This window comes from Centropristis striata, chromosome 8 (assembly GCF_030273125.1).
Source record: "Centropristis striata isolate RG_2023a ecotype Rhode Island chromosome 8, C.striata_1.0, whole genome shotgun sequence".
Classification (NCBI taxonomy): domain Eukaryota; kingdom Metazoa; phylum Chordata; class Actinopteri; order Perciformes; family Serranidae; genus Centropristis; species Centropristis striata.
In genome coordinates, this window is record NC_081524.1 from 18,627,791 (window position 1) to 18,655,369 (window position 27,579).

Below are 27,579 nucleotides of genomic sequence, written 5' to 3' on the forward strand. Positions count from 1 at the left end.
GTGCACATTTAGATAAAATGGTTGATACAAGCTGTGATCGATAATACTGCCCTACAAAGTCTACGTAAAAGGTAAAACTGAGAAAAACTAAGAGAGAGAATTACTGCTTTAAAGTTTTTTAACTGGCCAGCCACATGGGTCATAGGTAGATAAGTGATATGACACTTATTTCTACATGTATTGATATTGGTAATATTTATGCTCAAAAATCATGATGATTTATTTGACCTTTGACCCCATAAATGTAGTTACTGCACTCTGGTTTTGCTGTAAAAGGATCTAATAGTAATAACCCTAATAGAGTGCTGTAACAATAATGTTGTCATCTTCTTTCAGCTTTTCTATTTTGTTTTCAGTGAATAAACATTTTCAATTTGATTTTGTAATCAGTGTATTTAAAAGTGTTTAACAACTCTATTCAAAGCTTTGTGTATTTTGGACTTAATATTATAAAGTAAAGTTATATTTTAGTTTAATTTTATCTCACTTTTTTACTTCATCACTATCTCGATAATAGTTTCTCTTTCAAATAAACGTATAATTTCTATTATTTTTATGTTTAAATTAGTATATATATATATATCCATAAGCAGACCATGGTAGGTGCAATTACTGTTTGGTTTTGAGTTGGATTTTGTGGTTTTTATATCATTATTTTTCTGAAATAAAGCAAAATTGAAATCTAAAACTAAAACTTTGTCACAAGATAAAACGGACATCAAGGAATTAATTTCTACTTGTGCTTTTTATTATTTTATCTCTTTTTTTATCCTGCTGTATCTTCCCTGTTTTAATTGACTGTTTTTACTGTTTTCAATTGTGTCTTGCTGTTTTTAATGTGTATGTAAAGCACTTTGAATTACCTTGTGTTGAATTGTGCTATACAAATAAACTTGCCTTGCCTTGCCTTGCCTAGTTATAACTCAATTTTGACCAAAAATGTAGTTACTAGTTATTAGGACTGCTCCAACGGTTATTTGGCTCTTCCCTCCACTTTACAACAAGCCCTCAAGTTCATTATGGCCATTGCAAAATGGGTCATCCTAAAGGAGTGGCCTTATTTCTGATAATAACTTAGTTTTATTTATGCAAAAGTCTGCTGGTTTGAAGGCAAAGGGTGGTCACACCAAATATTGATTTTGCATTTTGTTATTATTATTATCATTATTGTATTTTACTTTTAAAAATAATTCTTATTTTACGGCATTTTTTCCCCACACCTGCCTAAAACATTTGCACAGTCCTGTACATAGAAATTGTAAATCATCCCTTCAGCTGTAGGGATATGATCCTAATCAGCACCATGACTGACCTTCATTGCTGCGGACCGAGTGCAAAGCTCTTCCACTTGATGGCCGGTGAGAATGGTCACCATGCCGGCTGTATCTTCGTCTCCGTTGCTCTGGGAGACCGTTAGTTGACGACAGCTGTCCACCATCTTGTATAAATGCCTGGAAAAAAAAAAAAAAAAAAAGAGGACCAATCCAAATAAAAGTCAGACTCAGCCAATAAGTATGTTTTTGAAAAAGTAGGGGTAAATTCAAAAAGGGGAGCAAAGTTTACCAGGCTTCCATGTCCTGCCGTTTCAGTTTATCTCTTTCAAAACTTCGACCGGACTCTTTCTGGCAGCGTATGTACCTACACAACGATGTGACACAGATTATTTTTGAGATTCATGGAGTAAAAGAGAGCTTTGTGTTCAACATGTACTTACAAAAACTATTTGACATCCAATCTTAAAAAAGTCCAACAGGAAGCTGAATGAGTCACCACACGTGACGTAACACAAAGTCTCACCTGTTGCCTTTCCGGAATTCAGACTCCAGGAAGCGGATGCCGTCTCTCGCACCGACATTTTCCTTCTTCAACCTGTCGAGTCCGTCAATCACTACAACACAGAAGGAGTCCAGATTAAAAACCTGAGCAAACAGTCACACCGGCAAAGAGAATAAAAACTGGAAGTACTATATACAAGGTAAATGCTGAACTTATTTTGGGTAAAATATTAAGATTTTATGTCACTGCCATGACTGAGTGTTGGACAAGCAGCTTGAAACATTATGTGAATCACTTGTTTTCAAACCTAAAATGTGGCACCAACAGTGATAAGTTTACTTATTCTTCCAACAATAATTTAGAAAATAATTTCCTTTTATCTATTAATTTGGCCTTGTAGAAAAGAAGTAGTCTCTATTAAAAGGGTCTCTGCAGTCAAATTTAAGACTTTAAGACCACAATGAATACAATTTAAAACCCATTTCACATCCATACTGGCAAAAAGAAAAAAAGACATGAAGGAAAATTGGAGGCCTGGAATAACTTGCATAGTAAGTTTTAAAAGTTTTCTTGCAGCAGGTGCAGTGTGCTTTGTATATGTTTCCACCCACCGGCTTCAAGCATGCATCAAATTGTTCATTCTGGAGCCACAAATTGTTGAACTCATGGATTTAAGTAAAAAAAAAATCTTCTGACTGAAATTTTATTCGCCGTACAGCCATGTGATCACGGTCGAAACTGTCATGTGATCACAGTCGAAACTGTCGCTAATCGATTAAGCTACGATCTTAAACTACAGATCACCTCCAGAGTCTCTAAATCCCTCTGGGGCCTTTTTTGTAGTGGAGACACACAGAGTGAGTGGACATTTGACAGGGCGTGGCCTGAGACTTTCCCAGTGGCCACTCTTTACCCTAAAGGAAACACGGCTATTGATCTCATAAGTGGCCTCTTTATCCATCTTGCACAAGTAATTTGGCTTTGCTGTGGGCTTTGGTTAAGTTTTCTCCGCCGATATACTAGCCTGTAACACACCGCAGCGCGCACAGCACACTAGCTGGTTGTGCTCGACAAATTGTGACCGGGCTGCAAAGATACTCAGTTCTGTTTTGTAGTTATGTTATAGCGTCCTCAAAAATCATAACATTTTAAAAGTGAGACTGAAGTTTATGCATTTGTTTTAAATACATGTTTAGATTCTTTTCTTTTCTTTCAAAATTGTATTTAAGACATTTTATGACTGATTTTGTTTTGCATGATTGCCCCTCTCCTGAAAATCACTGAATGCCCACCATCTACCCTATTTAATCAGCTACAGGCAGGGATCTGAACACAACATGCTGTTCAGGACAGACAGGATGAGGCGGTGCACCAACCTGTCCGTGGGATGATGATGATGAAGCAGCCGCTGCCTGCCAGCTGCCGGATGAGGTTGAGATGGTGGCAGAGAGCAGCTGTGTCTGGCACCAGGTAGGGAGACATGGACGACTGGGCCTTGGGCTGCTGAAGGCTGCCCTCTAGCTGCGACACCTCCAACTGCAAGATCACACAGAAACAAGACATCCAGCAGCTGATCATGTGCAATTAATGCAAGGTGTGCATGTGGATTTTACGGTAACAAAAAACATAATAAAACCATTTCATGCTGCGGGTACCATTTAATACCATTAACATGTTATTATAGGACCTTTCTCTACTTTAAAAAGTCACTTTCCATGCACAAAGATGAGAAATGAATGTTTCAATATGTTTTATCTCTCACAAAACGGCTGCTCTTTACAGTGGTGACTGTATCAGTACACAGCTGTCAGAGCGACAGAGTAAACAATGAGAGTGATAATATTAAAAACCTGCAGTCGTAGTTGGGCCATATCCCTCATCAAGCGATTTCGACGAGCCTCCTCCTCAGCCTGGACAAATACAGATAAAGACGGGAGAGTCAACATCAAAAGGTGCAGCTGCTTTGCTCACAATTAAAAACCTGTTTAGTTCCGGGTCACTAATTAATCATTCTTCACGTTTGTTTAGTTACACAACACCATTTTCACAGTCTTAAATTGCACTCAGAATACTGAGCCTTGACTGAATACAAGGCCCCCCCTGTGGCTCTTCTTCCTCGCTGTGCTGTTGTGTTCAGACGTCACCCACCATTCGGAACTGTGCCTTGGCCTGCTGCACCAGATTATCCTGCTCCGATTGGCTGATGCTGGTGAAGATGCCCGCCTCCGGGTTGAAGTGCAGCACGTTGCCCTGGAGATTCGTCAGGAAGTGGCCAAAACTGCGGATGCAACACACTCGCACCACACACTGGAGGAAAGAGAAAGAAGAAGAAAACGTTTTAAAACTGAATAAAATACTGTGTTGGTTTACTAAACTTCAAAAGGACTGAAAACTACATTTTTTTTGAGTGTGTAACAAAGGGCACATGGGTCCTAACCAGTTGTGGAAGAAGTATTCAGATCCCTCACTTAAGTAAAAGTACTAATACCACACTGTGAAATTACTCCACTACAAGTAAAAGTTCAAAACTTACTGAAGTAAAAGTACAAAAGTATCAGCATCAAAATATACTTTAAGTATCAAAAGTAAAACTTGTTATGCAGAATGACCCACTCAGATTGTTTTATATATATTCCAAATATATTATTGGATTGTTATTAGTGATGCATTTATGCAAGAAGCATTTTAAATTTCTAAAGATAGGGCTCATCTTAATATATTCTTATGAGGTTTAATAAAATAACAAAAGTCTAATCACTTTAAAGTGATCATGTTTTATGTAAAATCTCAACATGAAAAGGAACTAAAGCTGTCAGCTAAATGTAGTGGAGTTAAAAGTTCAATATTTGCCTCAAAATGTAATGGAGTAGAAGTATAAAGTTACAAAAAAATGTAAATACTCAAGTTAAACACCTCGAAATTGTACTAGGTAAGGTTTTTGTTATTTTTATCTGAATTTTAGCTGAATAAATGAATACAATTTTATCTAAAACAAAGCGTAATATTATTGTCACTATTATTTATTTGTTTATTTATTATTATTTTATTTTTTTAACTTTAATTTTTATTGATTTTTGTACAGAATTAAAAATAAACAATTAAACATACATTTTTACCTACATATATTCAACCAGGTCATTATGAAATTACAACACAAATTAAATGTTACTATGATTTTTTATTATCATACATCTTAAATATATAATATAAAAACCTGTGGTTTAAAGCTGATCTTATCAATATTTTTTGCATAAACAAAAGCAGCTAAAATGATTAATCATCATCAGATTGAATGATTGAACTAATTTGAATAAATCTGTTATATACAGTATGTTTTAACCTCTTACCGTCACTATATTTTGAATATTTGTGCATATTGAGGTCCCTAAACCGTTCTCAATATGAATAAAATTGCATAATTCAGCACCAAATATGTGAATAAAATGGTATCAACCCAAAAATTCCTACAACAACTTATGGGACATTGAACATGGAAATGGACTTCAAAAGGGCACATATTAATGTTATGACCCTTATACACCTTAATAGGTTAAAATAATTTATTAATTATTTTTTTTTCTATTTCTTCTATTTGGATTTTATTGTTGACCTGCTGTCTCCCCCTAAACATCGACGGCCCACAACCCCAATTCTCAAAAATAGGATCTGGAATGGTAAGAGGTTAAGTAAATTAGTTTTTTCTACAATAATAACATGGTTTTCATATTTGCAAATGTACTCGCTCATAAAAACAGGTAACACGGCTGTTAAAAAACATGTGCCACGACTCAATAATAAAATGGTAATTGGCATGGGGGAGCTGATGCTTTTTGGTGTTTTTCAGTGTTTTAATCCACATTGAACATTTGTAAAAGTTGAATCCTGTGTTAATCTGTGTGTGTGTGTGTGTGTGTGTGTGTGTGTGTGTGTGTGTGTGTACCTCCTGTAAGGAGCTGAGGGAGGGGCTGCGGCGAGTGAAGTCGAGGCGGCGGTGAGCCACGTTGAGAGCAGGCAGGTGTCGCAGAGCCAAATCCTCAGGCAGCAGCAGACTCTGGACCAAACCGGGCTGCTCACACTCATTTAGCAGTTCCGTCACCTGTGCGTTCAGACCGAGCTCTGCGGCACACACATAGATAAATAAATAAATGAGCTGTGCAATCTGAAAGCACAGTCATTAGTGCGGAAAAAAAAAATCACACCGGAAGACAAGAGTGAGAGCTGAGAATTATTTAGCACCGTTTGTTAAGCGGGTGCACACAGAACAGGAACATGAAAAGAGCTTATATGGGATATGGACATCATTAATATCACACAGCATGAAAAATATTTACCAACATGGATCTCATTTAGCATAAACTTGTAATCAATATTTGCAATCTATGATTTAATGATATGATTACACTGAAACAGATCAATTAATAATATTCATAATGATAAAAAACAGTTATCTTTAAAGGAAAGTTCTTGTCGAAAGGAAAAGTGCAATATTTTGTGAAATACAGGTATTTGCTTGCTTGCTGAAACTGAGATTAGAAGTACATCAATCTCATGTTTGTATGTTAAATATGAAGTGATAACCAGCAGGTGATTAGCTTAGCTTAGCATAGCTGGTCTTTATCCAATGCATAATCAGCAACTCTGAAGCTCAGTCATTAAAAGTTGTATCTGTAAGTAGTTTAATACACACAGAACCTGAGATGGAATAACAACAAATTGTGGCAAAAACTTGCACGAATGCACAAACGCACAGTGAAACCACAAATCAGATGTCAATTTGCAAGAATAATAGCAGCAGTTTCTGTTTTACCTTTGGACAAAGCCCAGCTAGCCGTTTCTCTGTTTAGCATCTATCTCTGGCTTTATATTTAGCATACAGATATGAAAGTGTTGCATCCAATCCTAAGTTCTGCAGATAGTACCAACATAGTGATGGTGCATGAAAGTGCCATAACATCATCCACAACGCTTTTGTCCATTGAATCATGTAGTTTTCTGTGCTGACATTTAAAAAAAAATCTGGTTTGAGTGAAGTCTGGTTTAAGATTTGTCACTATTGACGGTAAGCTGGCTTTTTAAAAAGAATGTGCACTTGTGCAGGAGATACATATATATATATATATATATATATAGACACATACATATATATGATCTGATACTAGAAGTTAAAACACTGCAGACTGCAATGATTGGTCAGAATCAGGATACATATATATATCCTGTGTCACACTAGTGTTGATTCTCTCTGACCATTCATTGCGTTCTGCAGTGTTTTAACTTCTAGTATCAGCTCAGCTCGCTTTAAAACTGAGGAGGCACTAAAAAAAAATACCTGTTATAAGGGAATATCCTCAACTTGTGCAAAAGCAAAATTGCAAGAAAGCAGGTGCCTGTAATGTTTTGAAGACTGTCTAGCTTCTTATTTAAAAGAGCGGTTTAGGTAATTTCTTAACTCTGTGTCTCAAGGGACATTCTGGTATTAGTGGACCCAGTGGGAATTGAAACCTGGATGCTGCCGTGCCATCCTGTGCTTACTGAGCCATACAGAAAAATAAATCCCTGTGCAGTGCACTCTATCAGCAACTCACCAGCCTCGAGCATCTTGCTGCCATCTGGTAGCAGGTTGAGCAGCACAGAGAGTCGGTTCCACAGGCTCTGAGAACTCTGCAGAGAGAACCCTGTTTGTTAAATACACTCCTAACATGTAAATGTTTCATTGAAAAGCACAGGACGTTCTGCCCCCTCACCTGTGCACACATGAGGATAATGTCGGTGTTTGTCCTTAGCCAATCAATGAAGACCTTCACCACCTGGATCAGCCCCTGATTGGTCAGGATCTCCAGCTTCTCTAGGAGGGTTTTCTCACTGTGTACTGATTGAGTGCTGTGTTGGCTGCCTTCCGAATCAGAGTCCAAGTCTAGAAGAAATGACACAAAGAAAGGTTTGAGTAATTGGGAAAAAAGCACAGAAAAAGAACAGATTTAATGCAAGTTTGAGGCAAAAAGCACATTACCAAACTAGAAAATTTCCTCTGGGGAAATTCTGAAAGGGCCACGGGGGCTACAGCCGGTGTGTGTACACTATGATGAGATTCTTCAGAGATTTCAAACTATGCCCTTTAACCTCAAAATATGTGTGTGTGTGTGTGTGTGTGTGTGTGTGTGTGTAATTAAAATCACATAAAGTTACCTGTGTGTGTGTGTGTGTGTGTGTGTAATTAAAATCCCATAAGTTACCTGTGTGTGTGTGTGTGTGTGTGTGTAGCAAAAATCGCATAAAGTTACCTCTGTGTGTGTGTGTGTGTGTGTGTGTGTGTGTGTGTGTGTGTGTGTGTGTAAGTGTAATTAAAATCACATAAAGTTACCTGTGTGCGTGTGTGCGTGTATGAAGCATGTGTATGCATGTGTGAGGAGTGTGCGCACATTAGTGCATGTGTGTGTGTGTGTGTGTGTGTATCTGTAACTGTAATCACATCAAAGATCAAAGGCAATCAGATCAAAGCAATCAACAGAATTAACTGCAGCTGTTAATGTTCCGAAAGAGTGACAGCAGAGGTGGACAGACTCGAATTTCTGGCCTCGAACAGAAAGCATTTTTGGCAAAACCATAATACCTATCATTGATCCGACTTCACTTTGAGCGTCCCGAGTTCTTCCTGAACGTCTACATATGTTTTTTTTTTAAGAAAAATGAAAAAATAGCTTTGTTAGAGCGATCTAAAAAAACTGTTACATCTCCCTTCTTTTAGAAATCTCCCTGCGTTTTTAATATGGGAGCCAATGAGGCTCCTGGTGGTGCATCTGTGCGTCCTACGCCCAAACTATAACTCTGACAGATTTACCAGAGGATTGTGAGGGAGAAGACAAATTTTCCTACGTTTCTATGTGTAAATTATTTCTGTAGAGTGGAATTTGCGGCCTGGAGCGCAGTTTTCAAATTTATTTTTTGACAATTTATTCTCTCCCTCTACACTCTGGCGATGATGTCACACACTGTGACACGAACATTCAGTGCAATACACACCCATTATAATCTCAGAATTTCTCCAAAAATGATCATGGTCATTGAACAGGGATTGATAAAAAACTATATGACCCATCGAAACGTGGATTAATACACCGATACACAAGACTTGTGTCTACTGTTTAAAGTTTAAATGGAGTCTCTAGGTGAAATTATGCCGGAGAAGTAGACGTTTAAAAATCTCCAATTATCGTTCTTTTTCGCTCACTTTTTTGTCGGCTGTCCCATTCATTTCAATGCAAAATTTTGGGCAGTTTTTCCCGACTTATGTCGCGAAAAATTCTTATTCTGTAGAGAAAAGTAATAGCACACCGATGCCGATCAAACCGCACGTTTTGATATATAATTTGTCCTGCAATTCTTCAAGTTGTAGGACTAGTAGCGGGACGAAATTGCGTCCGGAAGAGGAAGAAGAAAAAATCCGCAGCTGGTCCCTACAGCTATTGCTGTATGGGTCCCTACAGCTATTGCTGTATGGGACCAGTGCTCGGTGCGATTGCCCCGAGGCCCTAAATATGGAGGAGGCGGTGGGACAATAAGATAATGAAAAATATCTAATTTGTTGTTGGGAATGTAACCTACAGTAAGAATACTCACCACAGTTAAATTTTTTTCATTTCATTTATTTGTTTTTGTCATTTATTTTTTGTTATCTACATTTATTTAATTATTCATTTGTTTTGGTCCTTTTCAGTATTATTGATATTTTAATTATTGTTTTCATTGCTGCCATATGTTTGTGAAGTCTTGGTTGTTGGATGTTGTTATATTAACACAAAAACCAATAAATATATGTTTCAAAAAAAAAAAAAAAAAGCACATTACCATTTTCAGTGGTTCCGTTGGCAGTAGCGGGGTTTACATCGCAGGGTGAATCCCTAGGCGGAGGGGGCGTCTCTTGGGAGGGGGGAGCAGAGGTGTCAGTAGGAGTGGGAATACCCGAGGAGGAGGAGGCTTGAGGCCTCAACAGCATGTTGCTGAAGGTGGGTGCCAGGCGGAAGCAGCGCTTTGCCTGGAAGAGTTGTGAGGACATGGCCTGGAGGTTGCTGCTGATGCTGGAGTCGCTGGGCGTGAGAGGCCCGTTAGTGGTCGGAGGCGTGTCCCCTTCCCTCTCGCCTCCTTCTTCCTTGTTTTGCTCTTCGTCTTCCTCTTCGTCCTGCTGCTCCCGCGCCTGACCTTCCAGGTTGTCAGAGTTTTCCGTGTCCTCTATGTCCTCCAGGTCGGAGCGAGACTCCTGGCTGTTCATGTCCGAGTCGGTCTCCACGTCAAACGCCGTTCCTCCTTCCTCCTCCTCTGAGCCGCTCCCCCAGCTGCCCTCCTCACCCAGGGGCTCTCTCTTGGTCTCCTTCCTGACAGCTGGAGGATTGATTGGGGTTCCTGTCGTGGTGGTGGTGGTGCCTGTCGAGTCGGCGCGGCCCCTCCTCTCCTCATCCTCATCCTCGTCCTCTTCGCTCTCGAAGCCTTCGCTCAGGTCGCTTTCGTCCTCTCCTCGAGTGTCCTTGCGGGCACAACGGCGTCGGCGGAGTCTAGAGAGGCGGGTGTACTTCTTCTTCTGTCTCTGCTTCTCTTCTTCCAACTTGCGCTGTTCTTCCACGCTGCACTGCTTCTTGACGCCAACCCTTTCAGAGCCATCTTCGTCCTTCTCCTCCTCCTCATCTTCCTGCTCCAGGGAGCCGTTCACCAGAGGCTTCTCGTCAGTTTGATCTGGTGCTGGAGCTGTAGAATCCCTCATCTCCAGGTCATCTAGATAAAAGAAAAGACAAATTCACTACTGTTTTTTTTTGTTTTCATTCAGGTTATTTGTTATCAAAGTCTCCCTGATATCTCTTACTTCTGACAACATATCACATTACAAAAGAAATGTTCTCTCCACTGGGTTATTCCTAATAGAGCATGGCAGAAAGGAAGTGAGCTAACTTTAAATTGACTTGTAAAAACATCACATCGTTTCACAAAATTTTAAACCACACAAAGAAGCACTTTAGTCATAATTATTGTATTGATCTGTGGGACACTGGCTGGAGGATTTCCTTCACTAACGAGGCCTTTTTAGCCATAAACTAACATGCACCTGCATTTGTGCCATATATGCAGACAGATTTTCTTCTCTCACCTGTGGCGTCGGTGTGAAGCGGAGGCACCTGGCTCTCCGCTTCCTCCAGTTCAGCCTGCAGCCGAATGTTGACGTGGTTCACCAGATGAGAGAACAGCGCCAGAGTAAAAGCTATGGATGCACTGTACTGCTTTGATCCTTAAAGACATAAGACAGCATTGATTAGTACACAAAATAGTTTCATTAAAATATTTCCTAAGGTGTTATAACTAGAGCTGTTCCGATTCCGATAACAGTGTTGGAAATTGCTCCCATACTGCCGAAAATGCTGGTATCGGCGAGTACTGGAGTCCAGGCACCGATCAGATACCACCTAATTTATTAAATTAGTAATCGATTTACTGGTTCGCTCCGTTAAGCTCTGGCACAGTTCTTCTTTGCCGCTCTTAAAACAGCGGCGCTGTGCTGCAAGCTGCAGCCTGCTGCTTTAGAGGGATAGGAAGAATTGATTACATAACACAGACACAACAGACACACATGTGTGTCAGAGCAGGTTGACGCCAGGCTTGGAGCTAAGCTAAGTAGCACTATCATGTTGGCGGTGTGACAATATTTCACACTGGAATACAGTCTGTAAAACAGAGGATTAATGTCCCGCTAGTTAGACTATTTACATTGCATCACAGAGAGTCAGGCGGCTAATGGTGCGTTCAAGGTCTACATAAATGTCAGAATTTTCGACGCTGTTCCGAGCTCCAAGTTCTCACTTTCAAGTTCTGACTTTGAGTGTAAATTAAACACACCATACGGCGTTACGGTAACAACGTGTTAGACCCTCCTTCAAAATAAAAGCAAACACATGTAGCGTTCGAAATAAGAGCACAGGGATGTGTTAGCAGAGTCCAACACATAATTTACAGGAAGACTGTCAAAATATGATGCCTTAAATAAAACATAGAAGAACCCTTATTCTCCTTTACAATAATTCTCTAAAATATGCAATGATTAAGATGGAATAGGGGCATTAGAATGTGAGAGAGGCACCAAATTTAGGCTTTTAGGGCAAAAATGTTCCCTGAGGGAGTATGCCCCCGGACCCCCTGATTTATTTATTTAAGTTGTTGTTGCACTCCTGTTTTGTATAGTGTTTAATTTCAAAATAAATGGCTTGAATCTACTGTATTCATTCATCTTTTACAAAGGGTTTAACCTGAGCCAGGCCTTACCACAATGATAATCATATCACAGTCATGCAGGTGTAGGATGATATTTTTTTTTATAACATACTGGTATCGGATCAGTACTCGGTGTCGGCCAATACCCACAGCACAAGTATCGGAATCGGTATCGGGAGGGAAAAAATGGTATCGGAACATCTCTAGTTATAACTCATGCACAGACAAACTCATTGCAGTTACTTTCTATTAATTTCTTTAGATCTTTAAATTTTGAGCCTTCGCATAAATTTCAGTGGGTGTTTTGGACAACGCTGTGTGGCCGTTTGGCTTGTTAACTGCACAGCTCCACAACATAAAGTGGAACCAAAAGAGTGGTTGGTGTCTTCTTCCTCTTTCCCTGCTTCTAATTATTTTCATGCTCATCATAACTAGATATAAAAGCCCACTGTATACAATACTGACAGCATTTAAAAGAACATTTGAAGAAAAACATTTCAATTTGTATATTAGTTTAAAAAAAGTCATTTAAAAAAATGACTTGAGGACCCAAAAGAAATGGTGAAATACACAACTGCCTTATCAGCACACGAACACTAACCTCCCCTCTTCAGGCTGTGCACCACCATCAGACAAGTGACCACCATCTTGAAGACGAGGGTGTCGGGCAGCACGGGGCAGGAGCTGTCGGCATGCTGCTGCTGCTCCTCCTCTTCCTCGCTGGGGGAGTGGTGAGCGACGGTGTGTGTCGTCGGTGGTAGGTAGAACAGAACCAGATTGAAGTCCTCCAGCACCGACTGGCAGAGCGACGTCAACTCCGTCTCCATGAGACTACGTAAAGAGGAGGAGGGGAAGCGACCTAATGAAAAACATGCACTCAACATACAAGGTAAAGCACAAGCTAAAAATAAATAATTCCAAGGGAAACATTGTAGCAATTCAGGGGACCAAGCACAGTGACCAAGTTTCATGGTGAAAAGTAGTTTTTGTACATTTTGTTGCTTTTTAAATCAGATTGTCTGAATGTTTCAGGATGCTGTTAACCTCTGTCCACACTTTACAAAACCAAATATTTGACCAAATATCTGGAGGTGGGGGAAAAAAGGGATACAGCATAGTATCACGTTATTTTGTGTGGCGATATTATTAGGGCCGGGACTTTAACGCGTAAATTAAGATTAATTAATTGCACAAAAATTAACGTGTTAAAAAAATTGATGCATTTTAATCGCACTTAATTTTGCACCGCGGAACGTTTCTCACTGGATGAGTTTCAGGCGGACCGATTATACTGGAGCACCAACTAGCGTTCATGAGTTCAGACAACAACAAACCACAGTGAACATGAAGGAAGAAGCTGATGAGACGCTTTGGTTGGCCCCGTGGATGATGGGACATTTTGTAACAAAAAAACAAATGTTTATATGCGATTAAAATGTGATTAATTTAGATTAATTAATTACAAAGCCTCTAATTAATTAGATACATTTTTTAATCGAGTCCCAGCCCTAGATATTATGTCAATTCATGGCCCAAAGTATCAATATTTAGCGTCATTATTTTCAGCGTTTTTTTGTTCCAGAGGCCGTAGCGGGCTCAATTTGGAAATACTGGTATTATATGAAACCAGAGGATCCAAGGAATCTATAGGCACCATGTGCGTCAGGATATCGTGTCGGGAAGTTGTCCAAATAATGCTGCAAAGTTAGGATGGTTTCAGCTACATGTTTAAGACTCTGGAACCAGGTATGTGACTCTGTTGAGACGTTATTTCAGACACAGCCATATCAAAGCTATACAGAGCAGTGAAGCTTAAAATTTTTTAAAGTTGGATCAAATGCTGCAGTTGTTGTCGTCCATACATGTTTGTTATCCGTTCAGTTCAGTTTGACTGAATAGTTTGTTGGTCAGTCTGTGGGTTTGACTCTCATTGTGGAGAAATAAAAAGACTGAAGTGAGATGAACAGACTGAGAATTGTCTCTTATTGGAGAAAGCAATTCTTGATTGAATTTAATTTTGTGGACACAAAATGCAGTTAAACAGTTAAATCACAATATATTGTAATACAATACTCACCATATCGCAAAATGCTTAAAATCGCAATAATATCGTATCTTGACTCAAATATCGGGATAACATTGTATCGTTGAACCTCTGCTGATTCACACCTCTAATGATATCACTGGTGCAGGTACAAGTAAGAGGTTAAGGTTAGACACTATAGATTTATTTGAAAATAATTAAACTGCATAACAGACTGTGTTCATCAACTGTTAACACACCAAGAACATGATTAAAGCTTACTTGCTGTGGACTGGTTGTAAAGCAGTGGAGTGTGTGTTCTAATGTTTTAAACACTCACCTGTTCTTGGGCTGCAGCAGGCTCTGGAGGTACATGAAGCTCACCAGGAGGCGCTTTATGTCTTTTGATCTGCAGATAAAAGTCAAAGGTAACACATATTTTATTTTTTGATTTTGTATCAAAATTCTGTGAAGCAAATTCAGCTTTTTCTTTCCATTTCCATTAAATATTTTTACATTCGCCTTTGCATGTGGTAAAATAATGCAAGCAAACCATTTTCTTTCTCACTGCAAACAGTGGTGTGTATAATGTTCTGTTGTTGCAAAGAGTTGGTACACCATCACTGCTTTCGGGGCTGGCGCAAATGCTTTGAAGCTTCGATCGTAAACAACATCAAAATCAATATTAGAATGCTTAGATTTTTAATTACCTTGCGGTGATAAGCTTAATCCATTATTGTGTGAGAACATCAAAACTTTCTTAATGATTTTTTTTACCAGAGCTAATTGGTTTGAGTTGGTCTGCAGTGGACTTGTTTCTTTCTGTTTAAGCTTTTTAAGGTATTATCCAAAATGATATGAAATTGCATTTTTTTTCAATTGAAAAATCTAACATTTACTGGTGGGAGTTACCTCCAAACCCCTTGCCAAATACACCCAAGTCTTCCACACTGGTTTGGCAAGGACTTGAACGTAACAGATTTTTATTTATGTGTCCTACACTCCCGTTTATAGGAATAAGAATCAGCTTTTATTGGCCAAATATTTGTGAAAAATACAAATAATTTGATTCCAGTTTCACAATGCTCTCAGAGGTACTTAAATAGAAAAAAGACAACCACTTAAACAAAGAGTAAACTGAGCAGTAAGGTTGAGAAAATACAACAAATAAACTAACAAAAAATGCTTATTTGTTGAGAGAGTCTAAGATTTTAGCCTGGGTCTATACGAATGTAAAAAGGTTATAACATGCTTGTTTCATTTCATAATCAAACAAAATAAGTGTGAAACCAATCTCATCATCTAAATTATTAAGAGCAGTTCCTAAAATGTGGATAATAGATGATTCTTCATTTGTCACCATTTCTTTGGGAAAACATAGTATAAACTTGCAAAAAAATGTTTTCACACTGCACAAACAACAGCTAAGCTTGATGATATTGATGTAGATGAAACAAAAAAATCATGTTTTCTCTTCATGTGGTCAATAATATGCTAATATTCAATCTATCTACATAATAATCCCATAATGGACAGGCAACATGACATGACCTTAATCTTTACTATCTCCTAGATTCCCCTCCAGGCTCTTGAAATGCTGATTGTCCATGCTTCATTTGTGTGCATATTTGCCTTTTATTCCTTCTGATTCCTGTTACTATTGTTGCTACCACAACATCATTTCCCCTGGGGGATCATCAATTATCTAATCCCATCTGCAGAGAGATGCTGCTTCATCCCACCGCTGGTTAGAGAGAGCCTTTGTGATTCAAATGTCAGGCAAGCAACTCTGCAATTATCTAAAACCCCAGATGTCAACCGAGACTAGATTAAAATTACTCTGGGATGCCAGTGCAGTGAAGTCAAAATATTCTATTTAATTTGGACTATTTTTTTTTTTTTTACCAGGGAAGACCATTAGTAGCACCGCTACTGTCTAGAGAGGGCTCATGATTCAAGGAGGCCTCAGAGGAACTGGGTGATTCTCATGAAGCCAGTCTAAGTAATGTCTGTGAAGATTATAAGGACATATTTTATTAAACTAAATATATTTCACTTTTATATGAATGAACAATACAGCCATAATGAGGCACAATTAATTGTTTTGTGTTAAAATAATATTTTCTATATTTTTGAACATATTTTTGATTCACAAATTCATTACTGTAATGCCTCCAGATAAAAATGTCATGGTTTCCCCACACTTATATATAATAAACTTTATAAAAATAAATATACATTTGTTTAAAAATGTATAATTTAACAGAATATAATCAAATATAATGGTTTTTAACAATGTATAAAGACCAAAATCTGAATGAAAATTGATAATGAAAAAAATGTTTGAATTAAAATATGTGTACATTTTAATAAAATACATTTTGGTGATACCAGCTACCTTTGAGCATATTTAAGTGCTCGCCAAAGAAAAAAAACGAAAAAAAAAACTTTGATTGTTTTTTGTATTTAAAAATGTGTTACGCTAATGAATTTTGCTCACAGTGTCTCTAAAAATGTCAGAAAATACCTTCATCTTTTAAAAATAGATTATAAATTCATATTAAACAGTGACTTTAGATTGTATATGTTGTAAAGGTTCAAAGAAAATATGTATTCAATGCTCCCAGATTTTTTGCTATGAGCTGTACCATGTTAATGAGAATCACCCATCTGTGCGCTTCTTTGGACTCCTGAAATTTTCCCACTCGTGTGTGTGCACTCCTGAAATCCCGTGAAGCATCCTCACCTTTGTCGAGATGGAGACAACTTCTTCATTTCCTGCTTCTTCACTTGGTGGTACATCTTGGCAGCTTTGTCAAACAGGCGCTTCAGGTTGCCATAAGCGCCCTCAAAGGGGGCCTCTGATTGGATGCTAGCACAAATAAAAAACATCTGTTGAGACCCCTTACTAATTTGGTTGTGTTTTAATAAAACATCACATGAAAACACTGTACAGAAACACTCACCAGCGAAGGTAGTAGTAGGTTGCTTCGACATTGTAGAACTTGCTCCCTGCTAGTGTGCCCAGTTGGTTAAAAGGCATTCCTGGAGACAGGGAAATGGATAATCAGGTAAGCATTATTTTACTGATTATCATTACAAAATTAACAGAAAAAAAGTAATAAAATGTTCAAATGAAGATCAGAAATAAGTCAGTAAACCTACAAAAGGACACAGCACCTTTAAAGCTCACTGATTAGCATGTGACAGCATGTTTGTTTTGTTGTGTAATCTGTACAAAAAACATCAATATAAGTGTTGCTTTTACACTTTTTTAACCTGTGATAACCATTTCCTGGTAATACTCTTTTTACAGGCCACCAGCAAGATATTTATTAAATGTTTATCTCTTTTGGGCCATTCCTGAGGTATGTGTCCAAAAAACATAGTCTTCTCTAGACTCCCAGGGGGTATTTCACATTTGAAGACATCCTGTAGGGCATTGTGTATTTCTCTTCAGTAGTCTCTCATGACAGGACAGTCCCAAAAAACATGGTAATAGTTTTACACTTCTTTTTTTGAATTTTTTAGATTGAAAAATAGTTGAAAAACTAGTTCTTCAACTAGTGTTTGAACAAATGATGCATTTGCAATGAAAAAATTTTCTTCTCCATGAAAATGAAAATAATTCATCTTCATAAGCATTTTTCTTCAAATGATTCCTTTCGGACTTGGACTATCATTGGTATATAATATTAGCTGGCTTGCTATAGGCTCTTTCATAGTGCGTTCCCGCAAATGTTCTACTATATTTCCGTATAGATCTGTGCCGGCATCTCGCTTTAGGGCATTCACAGTGATCCCGAGGGATATTGGTCATTCATAGTGCAGTCCGGCATCACAGAACGAGGTGGAAGGAGACGATAGTGATGTGAAACAGAGCAGCAGTGGTTAGCAGGACAGTATGTATGTGTTGCAGCAGTATGTGCGCAGTTAGCGACGTCAATGGCAGTTCATTCAAACCATGATGGAGGAGGAACTGCTGTCGTGCTGTTTCTGGCTGAGGAGATTCTACAGACTCAAGTGAAACATGATTTGATGACTGTCGTGGGAGGTGTCACAAATTTTACGCCTTGCTGGCTTGGCCGATTTAGACTGTTTCCACTACCGGGCAATACCCGGAATGAGGCGGGTCTCACTCGCTGAAACGCCCCTAATTTGAATACGAGCAGTCCGGAGTCGGCTTTTGTCGGATCTTTTTTCTCCCCTGAAAACAGCCTGGTTACTGATTGGATAGATCGCTAAGCAGGATGTGACGTAGTACTCTATACGACAACAACACACGCCATTTGTAAAAGCCGGCAAAGCAGTGTTCCCAACTTAGCAACTTTGTTGCTGAATTTAGCACAGTTAGCTACAGTTAGCCCTGTAGCAGTACAGTGTACGTGCTGCTGCTACAGGTGGTGTTCACTTAGCGATCTCTGTTTGTTTACAACAAGCACCAGACACTGTGCACAGTTAGTGATGCCGTTAATTCACAATCACTATGTTTATGATCAGTGGAGACTTGTGCATAATTAGCCATGCTGCTTTCAGCTGCTGACGTTGTGCACAGTTAGCGACGGTGAAAACCATACGTCACCTCCAGAGTCTCTAAATCCCTCTGGGGGCTAACTTGTAGTGGAGACACGCAGAATGAGTGGACTTTTGAGAGGGTGTGGCCTGAGACTTTCCTGGTGGCCATTTTCCCCCCTTAGTCGAAACACGGCTATAGTGATCCCGCTTCCAACAGTCCCACCAATTTTACGCCTCTGTTACTACCTCTGAAGGTGTTATAGAGAGCCGGGATCACTTGACCCCCTCATCCTGCCTCTGCCGCTTTCACAGTGCATGCAAGACGTTATGGAGGCGTAAATATGCCGGCTTGAAACTGCAGTATAAAAGGGCCTTATGTCTTGTCTGGCTGCACTTGCTTGATTGAGTTATGCGTGACCATGGCAACAGGAAAATGTGCTGTGTTAAGAAATCTGTTTACAGTCACTCACCCATGTGTGGCATGACAGACAGCGCCTGATGGTAAAACCTTTCTGCCAGCTGCTCGGCCTCAACTCCAGCAAGTTCATTCTGATAACGGGCTGCAGAGAAAAAAAAGCAATAATAAATGTTAACATCATAGCTAAAATTAATTTTCTTTTATCTATCAAAGGCAAACTGAAAACACAATTTGATTGCTTTGGCAATTTTCAGCTTAATAAAAAATCAATCAGAATACAAATATATCTGTATCACATAAGTCTAAACCAACCATAAAGCCTCCTGCCAATTAAACTCTACAGCGGAGCCAAATTTTCCCACGCTGAATGACACACACATGCTGTCTCACACCTCTACAAGCTGGGTAGAAAGATGAAATAATTGCATATTCTATTATCATGTTATTACCTAGATCTCCAAGGTAGACCAGACAGCGATGACAGGCCATCTGTGCCCACTCCATTTCCTTGGGGGTGGCTGACACCGGTTTCTTTCGGCCTGTTGGGAACAATTACATAATGTTTTCTTCATTTCAGATATTTAACTGATGCACTTACCCAAAATGACTTGGAGTTATGTAACAAAAGAACAAGCTTAAATAGCAGGAAAGCAACAATTTGCAAAGAGCAGAGTCTGAATGTTAGAGACAGCTAGATAATAGTTGAAACGCTGTTTCTCTGCCACTGAGGTGTTAATGTCCACATGTGCTTTAATTTCTTGATAGGATAAACGTGACCGATCACAAGGTCTATTGAAACCTTCTATTTATTGTGTGGCATTATTTATTAATTGGCAATATTTTTTAGCCAAAATCTGTCTCTGTCCTCAATCATCCAATAATATTGCCATTCTGTTGTGCTTGGTGTTAAACATAAAAACTAAATAATAAAGAAATATTATACACACAAATAAAATGAAATAAATCACATCCTTTGTCCTCCGATTATTATTATGTGTAACAACTAGGCCTGTCATGGTAATTAAAATATCTACTTCGTATGATATATGGACATGTGGGTTTGTTTATTTAATGATGTCACCAACATGATGTTTGACAAACAGCTGGTTTAACCGACTTTCCTAAGACCTGGACGCAGCAGCTAAGCCCAATGAACAGAAATAAAAAAAATACTGAGACACGTTTCACTGTATTTTATTTTGTTCTGTTGCTTTATTTAAATATTTTGATTTTTTTCACATTCATGTGAGGATATTCTTAAAGTTTGTGCTTTTTTAAGGGTGTACCTGTATCAAGGTTATAATAGTTTTGGATTTTTTTTAATTTTGTTGTGAATTTTTGTTTACAAATTCAGTTAGTTTTAGTTAGTTTTAGAGTGAGTTTGCTAGTTTTAATTAGTTTTTATATTTTGGAAAATGCTTAGTTTTAGTTTAGTTTTTATTAGTTATAGTGTTAGTTTTTTTGTAATGGGGTATTTGTTGGGTGCCAGATTAAAAAAAGTCACAACAAATGTTTCCTTTATTTCTTTTGTCTGATCCATCTCAGCCCCAGTAAGTTTATTAAGTCATAAAACCAGATAGATTAAATAGATTTCATATCAACCAAAATGGTTTACGTATGTAAAAATTGACAAAGATGAAAACGAAATAAATTTTCACTATAATTTTAGTTCGCTTTGTAACCACACAATACAGTTTCAGTTAGTTATCAGGGTTTTTTTTAATTTCGTTTTTCTTTTTCTTTCAGGTAACGAAAATGTTTTTTCAATTCTAGTTTTCGTTATTTTGTTAATTATAATAACCTTGACCTGCATTGCCATTCTATATAACAGTGGCATAAATTGGTCTTAGAATTACAGTAATATTGTTTATTGCAATCATTTCTGGGACAAAATATTGTCTAATAAAAATAGTTATTGTGACAGACCTAGTAAACCAGTTGACTTTTTAATTAGGTTTACTGACTATCTCGAGTCTATTTTCAGCGTGCAGACTTCTTTTTTATTTCTTGCACATTACAGATATCACCAATCGAACTATTCAGATGGAATATTGTCTGATAGTGATCTGTAGCTGATAGATCGGAGCACTGTTATATTACAGACCCTGGTGTCTGATGGCATCTGAGGCAAAGGATGAGTAAACAGGCTGCACAATACTACAAAACTTGGATGACCCTGCACCTGTTTGTTTCCCTTCACTGACTTGGCACCTCTTCGCCTGTTTGTCTACTTTGCATCATGCACGGGAACACCGACATCTGATACAGACTGACCTCAGACAATAGCCACATAAACACCTGCTCTAAATGCAACGGTGTGATTACACTGTTCACTATCTGAGGACTGAAAGTACATTTTAATACCAGCTGCAAATGACACACACTACTGCTTTACAGCAGATGCTTTAAGAAGGTTTGATTATTATATTGACAAGTTTCAAAACACAGAATAGGATTTATTTTACAACAAAGCAAATCTCAATGCAAAGATGGTAAAAGAACAAGCTGTAGGTCTGCTGTAGTCTCATTTATAAGGCAATGTTGGGACTGCTGCCTTCATACATTTGCACCTTAATTACTCTGAGAAATGCTGGATCCTATTCTCTTCATTCACAAAATTGTACGGAGTTGGGTAAAAGGGCATTTGTTCACTCTGCACCTTATGCTGGAATATGCTACAGAAAAACTGGAAACTAACTGACTTAATTTCTTTGAGCACTTTTAAATCCAAACTGAGAGTTATTGAGGCCAATTCAACAATATGCACATGTTTCTTATGTAAATATGTAACTGTATTTTGTGTTTGCTGCCTCCTGGCCAGGCCTCCCTTGACAAAGAGGTTCTTAATCTCAATGGGATATTTCCTGGTTAAACAAAGGTTAAATAAAATAAAATACAATTTTCTCACTAGAAAAGGGTTCATTAAAACTAAAAATGAACTACACTGTAATAGGCAAACATGTTGAGTTGTTAAACTAAGAAAATGACAGGTTAACGTAATGCAATATTCAATATGATCCTGAAATCAATGCAGCGAAACAGAATTCAGCCATCATTCATTTTAACTGTATTATTCCCATTCTGTGCTTTTCCCAGTGTGACATGTTACACTGACATGTTATACTTCTTCTGACAAACATTTAGTAAGAAATCAGATGCTGCTTGCTGTGTGTGTGTGTGTGTGTGTGTGTGTGTGTGTGTGTGTGTGTGTGTGTGTGTGTGTGCGTGTGTGTGTGCGTGAATGAGTGTTTTGGGGCGTCTGACCTATCAGTGGGTCTGTGACGTGGGTCCAGTCGATGCAGTCCTGCAGCTCCAGCTGGTAATGTGACTGGATGTATAGCAGCAGGTGCTGGTAGAAACCAACTCCGGCGATCAGATGCGTACGGTACGCGCACTCCAGAGCGCTGCGACTGTGGATGTGCTACAGTAGAGGAAAAGAGGGGAGCCGGTACATTAGAGACAGGACCACAAGTTATAATCAGGATCTACATTGCATACATCCTGTAGAAAAGCTTGGAAAAATCACATATATTGGGTATGTATAGAAACACAATGGACAGAAGACAGTTAATAAAACCATTTCGAGTTTTTTTAAATACATTTAAACTCACAAACCAATGAATAAATACCAAGAACATTGTCTGACTCACAATTGACAGTTCAAAAAAAATGCAACAGAACCGGGATATCGCCTTTTTTATACCATGCATTCCTCTTCCTTGTCAAAACACGACGCCTAGATCATAATTCAACTTTAAGAATGACATTGTTTGTAAATTTAAGTGTGCTCCACCTAACAGAGCCCAGCCTAAAGAAGAAATGAGGACCAGACACATTGCCCTACAAAGTCTAACTGCAGTATCTACGCAAAGAGTAAAACCAAGAAAAACTGCTTTAAAGTTGTTTTTAAAAAGGTTTTTAACTGGCCAGCCAAATGGGTTACAGGTAGGTAAGTGAAGTGACACTTATTTCTACATGTATTGATGATGTAATATTTATGCTAAAAAATCATGACTATTTATTTGACCTTTGACCCCAAAAATGTAGTTACTGCACTCTGGATTTGCTGTAAAAGGTTCTAATAGTAATGATAAACAGAGTGCAGTAACTACAATGTTGTCGTCTTCTTTCAGCTTTTATATTTTGTTTTCAATTAATAAACATTTTGAATTTGATTTTGTTATAAATATATTTAAAAGTGTTTAACAACTCTTTTATAATAATTTGTGTATTTAAGACTTGACATTATTAATTAATGCTATATTTTAACATAATGTTATATAAATATCTCACTTTTTACTGAATCACTATCTAGATAAAAATCTCCCTATCAAATAAACTTATAATTTATATTATTCTTGTCTTCACTATTTAACACAATGAATAAATACGAGGCTACACTGTATCACAAAGTCTAGTTATAGTTTTGAGTTGGATTTTGTAGTTACTGTATTTTTTATATCATCATTTCTCTGAAATAAAGCAAAATTGAAATCCAAAACTTTGTCACAATATAAAAAAGACATCAAGGAGGTCATTTTTAGTTATCACTCAATTTCAACCGAAAATGTAGTTACTGCAGTTAGACTAAAGGGCAGTATAGAGGTCTGATAAGCTTGCCTCCTAACTACACCCCCCATCACTAGAGGATATTTATGAGATTTCCAGCAGCATTCAATTTATACAACTTTTATCAAACATGCATTAATACTCCCCATGACCACTAAAAAGTTCCCCTTTAAAGGAATAGTTCACAGCAAAATCAAAACAGATATTTTTGCTAATACTTGCATTACTATTTATCAATTGAGAGCTTGGTGTGAGCAGTTTCATGAAGGAACTATTTTCTTTCGAGCATAGTTCCCACATGAAACTGCTCAAAACAAGGTCTGAGTATTATCTTTAGAAAACAGGTCAGGAGGTAGATATTTTAAAATTGATTTTTTTAATGCATTCTTGTTCTGTTATATTCCAAAGGCAGACAAAAAGACATCTCCAAAACTCTGAAAATCACACACACACACAAAAAAAATTTAGGTTAGTGAATAGAACTATAAGTAGAGGGCGAACTGTCCCTTTAAACGTACACGTTTAAAACAAACACATGCAACAATTGATTAAAACTCAACTCTTTTGATTAAAACTGCTGACGACATACTTACGACAGATTAGTAGAGAATTCAGTGCAGAAATGATGCAGCTACATTTAATAAGGGCAATAATGTTTAATGGTTTTCCCATGTTGGTCCAACAGCAGAGGAAAGTGCTAAAATTGACATTTGAGGGGCTTGATTTCCATTGGGACCACCCATGCACATGTACACACTCTTCGTACTTCATGAGGTACGTCACATGCCAGTAACCACAAAATGAAAGACGTCAAAGCGGAGTTGACCTTAGAGTGGCAGCCAGGATGTCTAGCCAGCTACAAAAGAATAACTGGTTGGCTAACATATGCAAAAAGGTTTTCCCTCCAACAGCTGCAGGGCCAGTTACCTTCTTGTTGGTCTTGATAACCTGGATGACCTCATAGTAAACCTTCCTCCAGAGCAGCTCCTCAGCCTTACGGCCATAGTCGACAGGGTGAAGAAACATCAGCTTCACACAAAGCTCCCTCAGCCTGGAAAACACACGGAAAGAAAAACAGTTTTTAGGATGTAGTTGGGTCACACCGGTTAGACAACTGGACCAATGAGTCACTCTAGTTTCACAGGTGAGGCTACGCATTACAGAAAAAGAAACAGCTTGCAGGATACAAACTAAATGGTGGGCATTTATTTAATAACAATAAATTATGAAAACTATCATCAGTGGCAACTGATTATCCTGGTATTGTTGGTCAGGAATAAAATTTGCGGCATCACTAACGTGCGTCCCTTTCCCTTCTATGACTCACTTTGAATAGAATATTAGAATACTAGAATATTGTGAAATTGCAGTTTCCACCATGTGTGCGCCAGGCAATGACAAGATTATGTTAATACAGTTAGGCAAGTACATGCAGTACTTCTCATCATCTCCTCTTTGAAGAAGTGCTTTTCTGCTTGGTTCTCCCATTCTTCAGTGCCAAAGAAGATAATACAATGCTCAACAACAATACGAGCTTCACATTGCACTAAGGAGCCAAATTATGTCATTCACAATTGAGGTAGAAAAATGACCATGGCTCTTGTCTTAAATGACGTCTTAGGGAACTGATGACTTTTGCATAATCAGCCCAAAATGTGTGCAATGGAATCTGATCATTTGTGTCACATTCAGGGGTGGTCAAGGGTGCATTAGGAATAAGCATTGTAGTGTAAATGCACATGTAACAAATGTCTAGTCTGGCAATTATTTTCTTTCTTTATCAATTGATGTCAGAGACAAAAAAATGGCTATGATCATTTTGCAGAGCCAAATATGACTTGATGATTTTTAAGTGTCTTCTTTCTCAGACCATCAGTCCAAAAACCACAGATTTTCCACCTGACAAATGTATACACCATCACAGTAAGAAGCTGGAATTAGTCAAAGTTTGGCATCTCATTAATAAGAATAACAATAAAAAAGATAATGCTCAACATGCAGCACTGACAAAAATGAAAGCCTCTGTCTCAGATTTAACATCCTCTTTTTCTTGTTGAGTTTTTGTTTCATGTATGAGTATGTAAATAACTGCAATCCTGTTCATCACATATTGAGACTGAGCATACGTTAATGTTTTTTGTTTGCAGAAATCACCATTTCTCACACATATAATCCAATTCAATATTGACGCCTAAGTGCTCAGTTTGGATACATTATAAGCGTTTCTAATGCTTATTGTGAACTGTGAAGTGAATTGGGAAAATGCATTTTTGGGGATATTAAATACAGTTTGACATGAAAAAACGAACGGTCAATGTGACATGACAGGCAGAATAATGATGAATGTATTTGATGCTCAGGTCTTATTTGGTGCTCAGTTTGGATACATTATAAGTGGTTTGGACAAGCTTTGGACAGAAAATAGCAGGTCTGATCAAAGTCTATAGGCTTAGAGATGCTGTGTGGTGCAGTCATTCCCAGTTGGACGCACAGTAGTCCTGTCAGCTAAATAAACTGGAGGGGAGCCACCAGCAACTAGCTAATGGGTTCATGATCAGAACAGCTGGCTGGATGTTTAAGTTACGTTCCTGCCTCGTTACACACACACACACACACACACACACACGTACACACACAGTGTTGAGACAGCTGGACATACTTGTTGCGAAGGCTGATGTTCTCCGGCTTGAAGACCTCTCTGTAGGATGCTTTGCTGCCGATGATGACATCCAGTTTGTGCACAGACTCCACCACGGCCCTGAGTAGCATTGGGCAAGAGAAAGCAGCTGTGATATAAACAATACAGGGGATGCTAGCACGCTAGCAACCATTCTTTCTGTTTCATTTCTTTGTATAAACGCGAATAACAACAACTAATGCAGCTTAATGAAGCTAGGCATGATGACTACACGGTGAGATTTTTTTTTTCAATGCTTTATTGAAAATTACAAAAATTAACATTTCTGGAACGTTTTTAACAGTACACACCTGGCATAAGTGTAGAAAGAATGCTAGGTGATCAACAGTAAAACTTACGATAATAACATCAATATTGTAAATTCAGAGCAGTTGAAATAAAATTAAAATAAATACAAAAATAGACGAAATTAAAATACATATACCACAGTCTAAATGTTGTTTTCAATAAGGGGGATTCGAATTAGTTTTAACTGTTCATTTCAGTGGGAAATTGTTGTTGGAATTTTTAGAGATTTTAAGTACAATTTGAATTCATTCATGAACACAATACATTTGGTGGATGATTTCATGACTCTATTCTTGTGGATGAAACATTTTGCTAAACAAAGGATAACGTTGCAAAAATGTTTTTTTGTTTAATCCAAATGTGAATCTTGACCCAGAATGTTTGTATCACATCACATGAGAGGAAGACATGCTCCGTGGTTTCAATGACCCGGTGAGATGTATGTGATGCTGTGTGAGAATATCAGGCCACTCGTGTTAGTGACAGCTCTCTGTATGGAAGAGTAGATGGAGCTTTTTATTGGCTAGCTCTGTGTTAGCAAGCACAATAACGTTCAATTAGCACCTCGGTTAGCTTCGCAAAACGGCCTCGCCAACTTACCTGTAAAGCCGCTTGATGAGAAGGACTTTCGCCTCTGGCTCACTGTCCTGCCCCGGTCCACTCATATTAGCTACAAAACAGCTATTTGATCACACGCTCCAGCGCCTGGTCGCCGCTCGTCCAGCCCTCCCGGACACGCAGGAGTCCGGGCTCCTCGGGGCTTGTTCCCCGGCAGGGACAACCGTGTTGGTAGCCAGCTAGCGCTAGCTGCCAGATAGCCTTAGCTTTCCTCCCTTTCCCTCAGAGTCTCTTTCGTTTCTCGTGTCCTTTGGCTAGACCCCCTCTACCCATCCGTTCTGAAAACCGGGTAGGAGGGGGTGCCCGGTGATTTAGGCTCTTCCTGGTCAGCTAAAACGGTCCGATATGCCTCTTGTGTTGTTCCCCATTCCTGCCATTGCTACGAAGGCGGCCATTATTCCTTTCAGGCAGCGACCGCCTGAATAC

General features: G+C 38.4%; 1 protein-coding gene across 1 annotated transcript in view; it reads right to left on the reverse strand.

Moving 5' to 3' along the window:
- smg5 (SMG5 nonsense mediated mRNA decay factor) overlaps window positions 1-27,579 on the reverse strand; it is a 29,030-nt gene extending 1,451 nt beyond the window's left edge. Inside the window, exons 1-21 of the mRNA XM_059339530.1 lie at window positions 27,136-27,579; window positions 26,209-26,307; window positions 24,477-24,600; window positions 22,245-22,401; window positions 19,430-19,519; window positions 19,033-19,122; window positions 17,014-17,092; window positions 16,794-16,919; window positions 14,388-14,456; window positions 12,626-12,855; window positions 10,910-11,047; window positions 9,622-10,539; window positions 7,521-7,690; window positions 7,362-7,437; window positions 5,717-5,892; window positions 3,925-4,083; window positions 3,627-3,686; window positions 3,153-3,312; window positions 1,798-1,888; window positions 1,564-1,638; window positions 1,313-1,451 (exon numbers count right to left, since the gene is read on the reverse strand). Of these exons, the coding sequence (XP_059195513.1) occupies window positions 1,313-1,451; window positions 1,564-1,638; window positions 1,798-1,888; window positions 3,153-3,312; window positions 3,627-3,686; window positions 3,925-4,083; window positions 5,717-5,892; window positions 7,362-7,437; window positions 7,521-7,690; window positions 9,622-10,539; window positions 10,910-11,047; window positions 12,626-12,855; window positions 14,388-14,456; window positions 16,794-16,919; window positions 17,014-17,092; window positions 19,033-19,122; window positions 19,430-19,519; window positions 22,245-22,401; window positions 24,477-24,600; window positions 26,209-26,307; window positions 27,136-27,200 (3,291 nt within the window). The 5' untranslated portion in view covers window positions 27,201-27,579. The remainder of the gene's footprint in view (window positions 1-1,312; window positions 1,452-1,563; window positions 1,639-1,797; window positions 1,889-3,152; window positions 3,313-3,626; window positions 3,687-3,924; window positions 4,084-5,716; window positions 5,893-7,361; window positions 7,438-7,520; window positions 7,691-9,621; window positions 10,540-10,909; window positions 11,048-12,625; window positions 12,856-14,387; window positions 14,457-16,793; window positions 16,920-17,013; window positions 17,093-19,032; window positions 19,123-19,429; window positions 19,520-22,244; window positions 22,402-24,476; window positions 24,601-26,208; window positions 26,308-27,135) is intronic.